Source organism: Pongo pygmaeus, chromosome 2, assembly GCF_028885625.2.
Source record: "Pongo pygmaeus isolate AG05252 chromosome 2, NHGRI_mPonPyg2-v2.0_pri, whole genome shotgun sequence".
NCBI classification, from domain to species: domain Eukaryota; kingdom Metazoa; phylum Chordata; class Mammalia; order Primates; family Hominidae; genus Pongo; species Pongo pygmaeus.
The window spans coordinates 142,057,720-142,071,698 of NC_085930.1; the positions used below are offsets into that span (position 1 = coordinate 142,057,720).

Below are 13,979 nucleotides of genomic sequence, written 5' to 3' on the forward strand. Positions count from 1 at the left end.
GAATTCAGTTGCGAAATTCAGCTTATGCCCAAAACCCAAATTACACCTTGGGGTATGGCATCCTGCCTTGAAATGGGAAATTAGGCAGTCTCACAAGGATGCACAGCTGTGTTGCCTGAGCTGTTTTGTTCCAGGCAAACTGGAGTAGGCAGTGAACCTTTGGCAACTGAGGAGAGCAGGGCCAGACAGCTTTGCAGCCATCCAACAGAACCAAGTGAGAATACCAAGCAGCCTTGCACAGTGCTCCGGGAGAAGCCACAGGGGCTCAGGAGCAGGCACACTGTGTGCCAGAGGGAGCAGACCCCCTTCTTAGACATCAGCCCCTCCTCAGGTAGGCCTGCCCATCCCCTCTTCCTGGACACTTGGCCACTGTCTCTGCTAACCACTAGCCGCTGCCTCTTCTCCTTCCTCCTCAACAAGCTCTTTTGTGAGGGGAGAGGAAGTGCTGAGAGATGTCAGCATGCCTGGGAGAATGTCAGGTCAAAAGCCTCAATGTTCTTTTTAGGTAAGTGATTCTTAGGCATGATCAGGCCAGGACATTGTGTCTTTTTCCTTTTCTGGCTTTGGAGAATTTGAAGCTAAGGGTACAGATGCTGGTGTGCTCAAGTAAGGTACTTTAGGCAGGTCCCAGGACTCTCCAAGAGGTTCCCTAGGAGTCCCAAAGGTCCTGTTATGCTCTCTGATGAGTGCACTGGACCAGACCCCAAGCCATGGGCTGCAAGCTCTGGGGATTCAGTGCGCTGGGTTTATAGGAGCCAAGTGTTCTGGAGACACCACTGCAGGCCTGTCCCTTGCATCTCTAGGGAGTGCCTAGGTCCTTCATGAGGCTGTTCTATTAGCTGCCCCCCTAACAAAAACTCCTATTTGTCCTGTTTCCTGCTGCTGTCATCACAGCCTTCCAAAAGCATAAACCTCGAACCAGAAAGCAAAAGCTGAGACTTGTCTCTGTGAAATCCAAATCTTGGCAGACACTCTCACACCATCCTTTAGAACTCTGGAGAGAAATGCAGGCCAGTTTGCCTAGGTAATTAGGAATGGAGCTTACAATCGGGGGAGCAACTGTGGGACAAGAGGGTCTCTGCAGCAGATCAACAGGAGTTAGGTTCCAGCTCAGCTTTCTCCTGCCTCACTCTGGCCTGTGGGATGTGTGTGCATTTGATGCAGTTAATGTTAATCACAGAAGCAAGCAAAGTGAAAAGATAAATACATGCACTCACACACACACACACACACCCTGAATTGGCGTGTCACAGGACTGATGTTATTTACTGCTTGCTTTCATTGACATTGTCTCCAAAGAAATAAACATCTATGATTTTGTGGTAAGCATTCAGCTGCAAATAACTCAAATGTGTGGAATTATTCTTTCATTCTCACATGGTTTCAAAAGCATTATTGTGCTCTTATGATATATCAGACAGTGAACTAAGTTCTGAGGCTCCAGATGGCTCAGTTCAAGAACTCACAGCCCCATGGGAGGGTATAAGTTTAGTTTAGAAACTAAAACAAGAGTTATCACCTATTTAATGTGAGGCACTCTGTGGGGCCTTCCAAGCATCTTAATCGCATATTCCTATCCTAAAAGCACTCTGCACATAGGCATTATTTTGCTTATCATACAGCTGAGAAAAACGAAGCTTAACTAATTTGCCTGAAGTCTACAACTAGAAAATTACAAAGCCAATATTGAACCCAAATCCCACTGACCCCAAGCCCATGGCCCTCCCTCTACTGAAGGTCTCTTTGTGGGGAAGAGTCACAATAGGAACAGGAACAGAGTGTCTGGGAGCACTGGGCAGGGAGCCACCATTTCTACCTGGGGAGTTAAGGGACCTTGACCTTGCCAAGACAAAGTGACAGTCAAGTTGGGTTTTGGAGATGAATACATCATCACCGAGTAGGAAGGGAGTATGGGCAGAAATTGTGAACGATCCATGTCCAGCATCGTATGTGGCTTCCACATTTAAGCAACAGGGTAATCTAGCCCCATGGTACTGACAAATAAGCTTTGATTTTCATTCAGCCTGCTTGGTCAAGAAAGTAGTGGCTGTTTATATTACATGGGTGGTGTTTACCCTGATTCCGCACTTGGAATTTGAACAGGTTAAAAACTGTATGTTCAGGTCGTTGTCTCTCTGACCATTTCACCTAACTCCATACTTCGAATTAGAATGTTTAAAAAGTAAGAATCAGGAAATATAGACAGATAAAGCAAAAGTCTTAGAATTTTCCCTTCTCTCTCTAAGTGGACTCCAAAGCACATCAGTAGATAAATTTGATTAGAATCTATCAAGTAGGCTAAAAGAGATCCAAGGATCCAGAAGCTGGCATTAAGGCAGGGAGCGTCTCAGCAACCATACCCTTACTCCGCCACCTGCGTGCCCGCATCTGTGGGTACATGATCTCACACCAGGGTGCTGGGAAAGTTGCCTACAAGCCTACCTTCAGTTATGTCCCCTTCTAGAGCCCACCCCACGGGGTAGCCTTCACATTGCATTGTCCCTGCTGTCTGCCATCTATGCACCATTTTAAAAATATATTTTTAAAATTTAGAATAGTTTTAACTATACAGAAAAGTTGCAACAGTAGTACAGAGTTCCTAGATGCCTTGTTTCTACTTTCCTCTGTGATTAGCATCTTATATTACTGTAGTGCGTTTCTCACAGTTGGTAATATGGATACATTATTATTAACTGAAGTAGCACTTTGTTCAGACTCCCTTTTTTTTTTTTTTTTTTTTTTTTTTTTTTTTTTTTTTGCCTAATGTCCTTTTTCTCTTCCAGGATGTCATCTGGGATACCACATTACATTTAGTCTTCATGTCCCCTTACGCTTCCCTTGGCTGTGACAGCTGCTCAGACCTTCTTTGCTTCTGACCCTTTGCAGTTTTGAGTACTGGTCAGCTATTTTATAGACTATCCCTCAACTGGGATTTGTCTGATGTTTTTCTTATAACTATACTGGGATTATAGGTTTGGGAGGGGAAAACTACAGAGATAAAGCACCTCTTTCATATCAAGGGTATATATTGTCATCATGACATTATATATATCCTAGGTCATCACCGTGGATGCTGGCCTTGACCACCTGGCTGAGGTCGTGTTTCTCAGGTTCTCTACTGTAAAGCAGGGAACAGTTTTTATGAGCTTCTTCCTTTTAGTTTGGGAGAGTACAAGCCAGTCTGGACTGATGCATTTGTGTTCTTTCCCATGATGTCAGAGAGATGTTCCATGAATATTAATGATCTTGTTATTTTATTAGAGGCTTAGTTGACCTTTTCATCCATCTAATTTGACTCTCATTTTTGTTTATTTGAGGCAAGTCTTTGAGAGAACACCTTTGGTATGTGAGTTTATGCTCCTGTCACTGCAAATTTTATTTCCTTCTATACTATTAGCTCCTTAAAGGAAATGGCTATGTCCTCAATATGCAGACACCATATAACAGCCTCCAGCTTTATTCCATCATCTGTTTCCCCAGCCCACTGTGTGTGTGTGTGTGCCAGGAAGCTTCATGGCCCTCCTAGTATGCATTTGTTCCTTACTTCCCTGAGGGAACCTGTGGCTGTCGATCAGAGAAATCATGATGCTGTAGAAAGAGCCTGGCATTGAGATGTTTCCCTTCTCTGAGTCTGGTCAGGAAAGGAGGACAGTAAGGAAACCCAAGTTAAAATCAGCCCGTTGAGCTCCAGCACTTAAAAGCCCTTGATGTCTCAATCCAGAGTGGTCACTGAAAGAGCTTTGATTTCACTTCTACATGGATGGTATTCCAGTTACTGCTGCTGCCTAACAAACCACTGCAAAACATAGTGGCTTAGATCAATAACAATCATTCATTTTGCTCATAAGTCTGTAGCTGGGGAGGAGTCACTTGTCTCTGCTCTCCCCAGACTCAGCTGCATGGGCTGAGTCTAAGTCAGCTTGGTGGGCTGGAAGGTCCACTTTCAAGATGGCTCATTCACATGGCCAACAGGGTTGTACTGCTATCATCTGGAAGTTAGGCTGAGGCTGAAGGCCGTGAACCTCGGTTCCTTTCCACATGGGCCCCTCAGACTTCCTCGCAGCATGGCAGCTGGCTCCCAAGAGTAAGCACCACAAGAAAACCAAGAAGTAGCCATACCACCTTTTATGATCTGACCTTAGAAGTCAGGTAGCATCACTGCAGCCACAGTCATAAACCCACAAAAAAAAAAAAAAAAAAAAAAACCCACCCAGATTTGAGGGAAGGAACATAGACCTTACCTGTCAACAGGAGAGCCAAAGTCACATTTAGGAAGGGTAAGCAGATTGGAATGTACTGTGGTGGTCGTTTTTGGAAAACACCAGCTGCCACAGATGGCTAGTAAGTGATTTAGGAGGGTTTCTTATTCTTCAGCGAATATGTCTTGTAGCCTAGGTGCTGGACTAGATATGGGCATATAACATGTAATCAGACATGGTCCCAGTCCTGGCAGCTTCCACTTCAGACAGGGAAACAGACAAGACACTGGCCATTTCCATTCAGAGAGGTGAGAGCTGGAGTAGAGATAAGCTTATAGGTTATAAGCACACAAGGAGGGATTCCTAACAACAGTTTCAAGGCCCAGGAAGAATTCTCAGATGAGTTCTAGGTGAGAAATGTTTGTACCAAGTTGAATCAAATGACTAAGGCAAAAAAGCTAAAGCTGAAGATTAAAGGCAGCATAGTTGCCCCTAAGTGTTGCTGCATTTGGGGAAAGATTTGTTTTTTTGTCATGGTCATCACAGCTGTTACTATTATTATCTTCATCAAGCATTCCTCTACTCATGTAGGACATTTTCCTGGATCAAAAATTTCTCAGATTCCAGGATTTCTTGGGCAGTCAGGATCAGAGAAACCTGGGTTTAAATCCTGGTACTGCTACATGGTGGTCATTTTGACCTCAGACAAATGACTTTAACCATATGTGAATGTGGAGATGACGGGGGACTTGAGCTGAAAATTTGTCATTCTTCCCTGTTTCTTGCCCCTGGGAAAAGGCCTATGCTTACTCTGTGTGGGTGTGTGTTCACGTGTGTTTGTTCATATGTTTTTTAGGAGGCCATGATCTGTCAGCCCCCTAGAGCTTCAGCACAAGGTGAATTCATGTTGGCTGGAGGCCATAGGTGTGTCTGGGGCACACAGGCCCTGTCTCACATGACTTTCTTGTGGGAATGTATTCAAGAGATTGTACTCTGGGAAGCAGTTTCCCAAAGTACAAGTCATGGACCTCATCAGTCTAGCTGTTGAACCAGTAATCTCAAAGATGTCTGTAATCTACCAAACAATGGTCCCAGTTAGCTCTAAGCAGAACTTTCTGTCCTTCAGCCTTGTTATCTGAGGCATGTTCCCAGCAGGATTTTATAGTAGGGAACATTTTAAATGTGGCAACCTGTAGTGAGGGAAGCAGAAAAGATTTGCACTCAAAACTCCTTGGTTTCATAAAGAAGTGAAGTCACAGGCATGGATTGCCTCTTAAGATCAGTCACCCAGCTCACCCTGAAGTCAGTGATACATATTTATTTTGGGTTAAGGGAAACCATGCTCCAAGGAATTAGAAGTTTATATTTGATCTTTAATAAAAGGAATCATTGGAGTTCAGAGATGGACCATATTAGAACACAGAACCACAGTGAGTATAAAAAGAACACTGGCCAGGCACAGTGGCTCACTCCTGTAATCCCAAAATTCTGAGAGGCCAAGGCAGGCAGATTGCTTGAGCCCAGGAGGTGGAGACCAGCAACATTGCAAGACCCCATTTCAAAAATTAGCTGGGCACAGTGGCGTGTGCCTGTAGTCCCAGCTACTCAGGAGGCTGAGGTGGGAGGATCACTTGAGCCCAGGAAGTCAAGGCTGCAGTGAGCTGTGATCACGCCACTGCACTCTAGCCTGGGTCACAGAGTGAGACCTTGTCTCAAAAAAAAAAAAAAAAAAAAAAAGAAATTTAGATAGATAGATAGATACAGTGTGAGTTTGGCACATTAATGGGATTAGCAGGCAATAAGTTGGCCTGAGTCCCTCCCTGTCCCTAACGCTGTGTGTAGCTGTGTGGCCAGGGTAAATCATTTCACTGTGTTGGGCCTCAGCTTTCTCATCTGTAAACTGAAGGAGCTGATACCAGAGTCCCAACATCCCTTCCAATTAAAGAACAATAATCTTGAAATTAGAAAAGCCCATTTCCTCGCAAGGTTGTATGCTGTTGCTCATGCAGAAAACAAACTCCCTGATGGTCAGACTTAGTGTGCTTAGATGCTCTTTTCTTTTGTTGTTGAAACATCAATTGCAGAAGCTAAATTCCCAAGTGTTCCAGTTACCTATTGATAATAGAAACCAAAACAGTGGCTTAAAGCAGTAACAATCATTTATTTTGTTCAAAAATCTTAGGGTTGACCAGGCTCAGCTAGGCAGCTCTCATTTGGGATCTCTTGGGTGATTACAGTCCAGCAGTGGCCAGGGTCATCTTGCAGGCTCTTCACTCTCATGTCCGGTGCCTGGCTGGGGCTGGGACAGCTGGGGCTCCTCAGGCATTCCTGTTACTCTCTGCAAGGTCTCTTTATGTGGCCACCTCGAGGGAACTGGAGTTCTTACAGGGGCCCAAAGCCCCCAAGAGAAACCTGTAAAAGCTGCATGAGCTTTTTGGCCGTTGCCTCAGAAGGGATGTAGGGTGTCACTTCTGCCTCACTGTATTCATCAAGGCAGTCACAAAGGCCTACCTACATTCAAGGGGAGGGGAAATAGACTCTACCTCTTGGTGGGAAGAATGTCAGAGAAGAGAACTTGTAGACACAATTTAAAATCACACCAAGAGTCCAGGATGGTTCAGAAGACTTCTCAGACTGCTATGATTCTCTGTTAAAAGGGTTTAAAACAGCAATGCACAAAATATCTTGCAGTTGAAAACCTAGTTTAATGGGTAAGGAAGATCTACTTAGAAAGAAGAAACTTAAAATTATGAAAAAAAGATAAAATTCTATTTTTATGAATTTTCTGTGTAATAAATATGCCTTGTGTGTATATAAGCAATTTTAAGAGAAAATGTGTATGTATATATGTGTGTATATATAATTTTTGTTATATATATATATACACACACATATATAATTTTGTGGGTTTTATATACATAATTTTTATTCTACCAAACAATGGAGTATGTGAGATGTTAGGATTGGGGAAGAGGAGAGAATTAAATCAGGGGCTTCCAGTCCTTTTATTGTACTACTACAAGCTCCCCCAGTTACTTGCAAAATGAAGTTAATTTACTGGGTTGTTAAAAGAACACCAAATGTGTCATACAGAGCCCTGGAATAGAGATAGAAAAAAAACAAGACAGAAGAAAAGTCAAGAGACCAACAATAGAGAATCAGTTCTCCAAAGATGTGAATCATTGCTTTTGAATGGCAGAGCCCCCTGGGGAGATGGGTAGAGCAGAACAATAAATGAAAGTAGTCGAGAGCGTAGACTCTGCAGCCAAGCTGCCTAGGAACAAATTGCAGCTTGCCATTCCCCAGCTATGTGACCATGGGCAAGTTCCTGTACCTCTCTGTGCTTCTTTTCCTCAATTGCAGCAGGGAGCTAATAATACTACCTGCTTCATGAGGTTGCTGTGAGAATTAAATATGTCAGTACAGGCTTAGCCCTTTGAGCAATGTATAGTACATATTAGCCATTTCTCTTTTCACTATTCCCTTGTTGCCTTTGCCAGATGCAAATGTCATGCCCAATATGGACTGCAGGCAGCCAACCAAATAAACAGAAGGAGGAGGACCTTTTCTTCCGTTGGGTCCTGAGCTCATGTATGCACTGGAATTTTCAGGAGGAGGAGACCTTCTTGCGATGTCTGGACACCCATCAATATGTAGATTCTACCCCACAACAATTGTCCATATTCAGACACGTTTTAAAAATCGGTTCCACATTTCAAGCATGTGAAGCTAGGTTTTAGCTTTAGTCTCTACTACATATTTGGAATTAAAGCCTCTAGAGTCCATTATGCAAATCCATGCAAATAATATGCAAAGAGGCAGTAGCCCCAGATTGTGGGGAGGGGGAGTGTGTAGTCCAGCACAAAGGGCCTTGAATGAGAATTTGCATGTGTTAGGGAAGCCCTGGGTTGAAGGCCTTAGATGTTTATTGTGACAGCGTGCATAGCATTCAGTTGTTAACCTTTTGTGCCAAAGAAGAGAGGTAAATGCTTGTCTGATTTCCATATTGAAGGTGACAGTAGAGGTTGGAGGTGGTATTTGGCTAGCACAACATTGTAGGGATTTTTATTATACAAATGAAAAGTTGCTTTGAAATAATGGCTGTGGTCCAGGCTGTGTCCCCAACCAGCAATGTGTTCTTGGACAAGTCACTTCCCTCCTTCTGTTGCCCACTCTGTGAAATGAGGGGATTGGATTAGGTGAAATGCCAGATCCCCTCTCACTGTAACATGTAAACATCATCCTCCAGGTAAAAATCCCTTGGCACCCATGGTGGCAGTATCTGTTCATTGTGCCAAAGATGTACTCTAAAGTCCAAAGAAGAAAGAGCTAAGAGGTAACTCTACAGTTCTAGAGAGAACAATAACTTCAGGGGATGCTGATAGCTGAGTGGGGGAAATAGGCATCGGCAACAAGGACAAACATAGTTACTTAGGCTGTGTAATCTTACAGCACCAAGGATTCCAGTCAAAGGCTTCCCAGCTAGGATGATGTTTGTTTGTTCCTGGAGTGCCAATGACGGGAAAGTCAGGGGAATTTTTTTCCCTGAGTGTTTTAAAGATCAGTCTGTATTAACCCCTCTCTCTGCCTCTGTGAGTGCCACAAAAGTTCTCCTAGAGGCCATGGTGGCTCCTCTCCCACCTGAGGGCCTGTCCCTGGGGTCAGCCAGTGTTGCTTCCAAAAGACTGCTGTGTCCTTGGTCTCTGGTCTTTTATTGTATCTGACACATCTGGTTCCTGGCCCCAGAGATTCCCCGGGCCCTTAATTTTAACTCCAGCTGTTGCAGCAAACACCAGCTGGGTGAAGGAAGAACCTGACAGCCCCATGGCCCAGAGCTTCTCTGATCCAGCTAATGGAGACCTGGCATCAGTCAGGAAGTGCAGTGATGAGCATCCCAGGAGCAGCCCTTGATCAGTGAATATGGGAGCCTCCGGGTGAGTGTTCTTTTCAGGCAGACAATTTGAGGTGCAGCCTACTCAGCTCCACTGATGTCCCCAGTGAGTTTGAGGTGCCCACCTGGACCAGCTCATAACCTGCCCTCAGATTGGTTTTCCCTGTTTCACTCATCTCAGACCCCCACGGCTGACCCCACAGATCATTTTCCAGTATAAACTTCCTGCACAAAAGCCCTGTCTCTGTCTCTCCTTTTTCAGAGGATCTCTAACATAAGGCATGTATATTAGTTTGCTAGGGCTTCCATAACACAATACCACAGACAGAAATGTATTTCCTCACATTTGAGGAGGATGGAAGTCTAAACTCAAGGTGCCAGTAGGGTTGGAGTCCCCCGAGGCCTCTCTCCTTGGCTTGCAGATGGCGCCCTCTAGCTGCCGTGTCCTCACATGGTCAACCCTCTGTGCACCCGTGCTCCAGATGTCTGTGTGTCCTAATCTCTTCTTAAGAAGGACACCAGTCAGATCGAATTAGGGCCCACTCTATTGGCCTCATTTTACTTTAATTACCTCTTTGAAGGCCCTGTCTCCAAATATAGTCACATTCTGAGGTACTGGGAATTAGAGATTCAACATAGGGATTTTGGGGGTGCATAAGTCAGTCCTTAACAACACTTAACACTTGTGAGCTAAACAGACTCTTGAAAGGGAATGTCCATCAAAACATGGAGGTCACCACCACTAGCCCTAGGAATAGATTGTCTCTCTGGTGTTAAGCCGTGGGCAGGATAGGGGCACCAGAATAACCCTCAGCAGGTCAGAGCATAACAGAACATTAATTCTTCTGGGATGCAACATACTGTACTCTTCTTCCTCCTTCTGCATCATTGATAGTGGTTGACCAGGATAAGCATGCACTTTAAAGACAACCCTTGTTTCACATACTTCTGCTACTGTGTGACTTTCCACGTTGCCTAATCTCCCCAAACCTCAATTTCATGCCGCACCAAGTGGTCATATGGATTAAAGCATGAAAGCCTGGGCCAGGGCAAGTGTTCAGTAAACAGGTTTTAGGATTGACTCGAATACACAGAATGTGCTGTCGGTGTGTGGTCTAGATCAGGGGTCCCCAACCACTGGGCCGCAGACCAGTACCAGTCTGTGGCCTGTTAGGAACCAGGCTGCACCGCAGGAGGTGAGAGGCTGGTGAGCCAGCATCACCACCCAGAGCATCACCGCCAGAGCGTTACCGCCAGAGCTCTGCCTCCTGTCAGGTCAGCGGCACCATTAGATTCTCATAGGAGCACAAACCCTATTGTGAACTGCACGTGCAAGGGATGGATCTAGGTTGCGTGCTCGTTATGAGAATTGAATGCCTGCTGATCTGAGGTGGAAGAGTTTCATCCCAAAATCATACCCACCCCCCCACCAACTCCAGTCCATGGAAAAATTGTCTTCCACAAAACCAAGTGGAAAACAATTTGTCCCTGGTGCCAAAAAGGTTGGGGACCACTAGTCTAGATCATGAATGAAAGTTTAGAAAAAAATAGATTGTTTAGGGCAAATTTTTGGACCTAGAGTTGGTGGGTGCTACAGCCTCAGTGCAATCTAAAGTCCCCCGCAACCTCCCACTCCCCACCAATTTAGAAGTGCAGGGTGAGGAGGACACTGGTCCATGCCAAGGCTCCACCACATACCAAATGGTAATCCTGGGCCTTGTGTCAAAGGCATGCCTGGAGATCTCCTCGCCATCTCTGCTTCTCGCCAGGGCCCTGCCTTCTCCATCAGACACCTGGGAATCACAGCTGGGGCCCCTGCTTTGGCCATTTGTCCTGCTGGAATCTGATGGGGGAAAGACGCTCTGAGAGAGTAATTAGACACAGAGATCTCTCTCCATAGTCAGGGGAGCCAAGCAGGGGCTGAAGGAACTGCCTGAGAGTGACAAAGAAGGGGATCCATGAACAAAGAGGTGCTAACAGGACAAGGAGATGCTAACAGGTCAGAATCAGGCCTCAGAGGACTGTTGGCCCTTCCTCAGCCATAGAGACAGGCTCTTCCCAACCCATGTGTTGTCAACGGCTCCTACATGTCATGCTTGCATGAGGTACCATTTTTAAAAATAGGCATATGCTATTGTGATTGATAAAATCCACACATAACTAGAAATGTTTTTAAACGTATATGTTTTTGTCCTTCTGCATTTTCTTGAACTGCAAGTATGCACATTGGCTATCATACAAAATCCCTTCTTTTTAACGTTCAAAAGGGCTCCTTCTACTCAAAAAGGCTGGATATCACCAATGACAATTTTTCAGAGTTCAGCCACATGAATGCCATAGGAAAAGTAGTTAATAACAACCATGACACCAACTGGCATTTGTAGAAGGCACCTTCTGTTCCAGGCTGTGCTAAGTGCTTGTATGGGCTCCAGGTCTGGTTGCCCTTCTCTAGACCCCGGTCCTCTTCTGCCCGTCACTGTTCTGTGGCACTGAGACATCTTTGTTTTATTTTAGGATTGTTTGTGGATATGTACAAGCTTGTCCAGGGCCAGAGACTGCCCTGTTCGTTTTTGTGTCCTCCAGGGTCAGGGAGAGGGTTGAACCTCCATAATTGTTTGGCGAATGGTCCTGAAGGGACAGAGGTCTGTTTGCTTGTACCTTTGTGTAGTTTATAAATGGAAGATTCAGAAAAGGGCATAGGAGTTGGTACATACTGCCACCCAGGCCTTCCTCATTTGGCTTGGGGTGGCTCACACAGAGTTCACACAGGCTTCCCCACAGGCAAACTGGCCTTGACCACTCCTGGCTGCAGAGGAGGAGGCAGATGTGGAGGCCACAAGCCTTCTGCACCTCCAGCCCCAGCCTGTTCTGAAAAGTTGCCCTTGTGGGGAGGGCTGATGGCGTTTCCGAGGCATGTGGGAAAGGAGGAGCCTGGCCAGGGTAGCTGCTCTGCTTCCCCTAGTGCTGGTCTCTCTTTCCAGCAGGTACCAGGCAGCACCTACCTAATAGACCTGCCCCAGCTCCACAGACAGTTCTGATTCAGTGTTGGGGCACTAGTGTGGGCTCGGGAATGCTCCTGACATTTCCTGAGTTCCCACCACTGTCCTAGGCCACAGGTAAGAAAGGCCCAGGCTGTCTGCTGCTCCCCAAGTATTTTACTTCTTCTCTCTGTCTCCCTCTCAAGGTTTCCTGCTGATCTTGGCACTGACTGAAGCGCTGGCATTTGCCGTCCAGGAACCATCTCCCAGGGAATCTCTTCAGGTCCTCCCTTCAGGCACTCCCCCGGGAACCATGGTGACAGCACCCCACAGCTCTACCAGACATACTTCTGTGGTGATGCTGACCCCCAATCCCGATGGACCCCCCTCACAGGCTGCAGCTCCCATGGCAACACCGACACCCCGTGCAAAGGGGCACCCTCCTACGCACACCATCTCCACCATCACTGCGACAGTAACCGCCCCCCATTCTGAAAGCTCCCTGTCCACAGGGTCCGCTCCAGCGGCCATGGCAACCACATCCTCCAAGCCAGAGGGCCACCCTCGAGGGCAGACTGCCCACACCATCCTGCTGACGAAGCCACCGGGGGCCACCAGCCGCCCCACCACAGCGCCCCCCCGCACTACCACACGCAGGCCCCCAAGGCCCCCAGGCTCTTCCCGAAAAGGGGCTGGTAATTCATCACGCCCTGTCCCGCCTGCACCTGGTGGCCACTCCAGGAGTAAAGAAGGACAGCGAGGACGAAATCCAAGCTCCACACCTCTGGGGCAGAAGCGGCCCCTGGGGAAAATCTTTCAGATCTACAAGGGCAACTTCACAGGGTCTGTGGAACCAGACCCCTCTACCCTCACCCCCAGGACCCCACTCTGGGGCTACTCCTCTTCACCACAGCCCCAGACAGTGGCTGCGACCACAGTGCCCAGCAATACCTCATGGGCACCCCCCACCACCTCCCTGGGGCCTGGAGAGGACAAGCCAGGCCTTCGCAGAGCAGCCCAGGGGGGTGGTTCTACCTTCACCAGCCAAGGAGGGACACCAGATGCCACAGCAGCCTCAGGTGCCCCTGTTAGTCCACAACCTGCCCCAGTGCCTTCTCAGCGCCCCCACCGCGGTGACCCACAGGATGGCCCCAGCCATAGTGACTCTTGGCTTACTGTCACCCCTGGCACCAACAGACCTCTGTCTACCAGCTCTGGGGTCTTCACGGCCGCCACGGGGCCCACCCCAGCTGCCTTCGATACCAGTGTCTCAGCCCCTTCCCAGGGGATTCCTCAGGGAGCATCCACAACCCCACAAGCTCCAACCCATCCCTCCAGGGTCTCAGAAAGCACTATTTCTGGAGCTAAGGAGGAGACTGTGGCCACCCTCACCATGACCGACAGGGTGCCCAGTCCTCTCTCCACAGTGGTATCCACAGCCACAGGCAATTTCCTCAACCGCCTGGTCCCCGCCGGGACCTGGAAGCCTGGGACAGCAGGGAACATCTCCCATGTGGCCGAGGGGGACAAACCCCAGCACAGAGCCACCATCTGCCTGAGCAAGATGGATATCGTCTGGGTGATCCTGGCCATCAGCGTGCCCATCTCTTCCTGCTGTAAGTGCTGTCCTCTCCCACCCATCTTCTCCCTCTACCACATCACTGGCTCATCCCCAGCATTCCTTTGTCCCTGATTTGGCATCCTTGCCAAGTGGGCTACAAAAATTCCCAGAATCTCAGGAAACTAGGAATCAGGACAGGTTATCCCTGACCCTAGTCCTTAGCTCTGCCTGGCCATGGCTTGAATGCCCGCTGATCATAAAGCCACAACTCCCAGGAGCTGGGGGAGGACCTTACAGGCAGTCTAATCCAACCCTCCATTTTGCAGAAAAAAAATGCCAAGCTAGCAGTG

General features: G+C 47.3%; 1 protein-coding gene across 9 annotated transcripts in view; it reads left to right on the forward strand.

Moving 5' to 3' along the window:
• TMEM108 (transmembrane protein 108) overlaps positions 1-13,979 on the forward strand; it is a 374,249-nt gene that overhangs the window by 345,547 nt on the left and 14,723 nt on the right. For 6 of the 9 annotated variants that reach the window (XM_063662176.1, XM_063662174.1, XM_063662175.1 and 3 more), the window contains one exon: positions 12,275-13,684. The exons of the other annotated variants lie outside the window; for them this stretch is intronic. In XM_063662176.1, the coding sequence (XP_063518246.1) occupies positions 12,275-13,684 (1,410 nt within the window). The remainder of the gene's footprint in view (positions 1-12,274; positions 13,685-13,979) is intronic. 9 annotated transcript variants of the gene reach the window in all.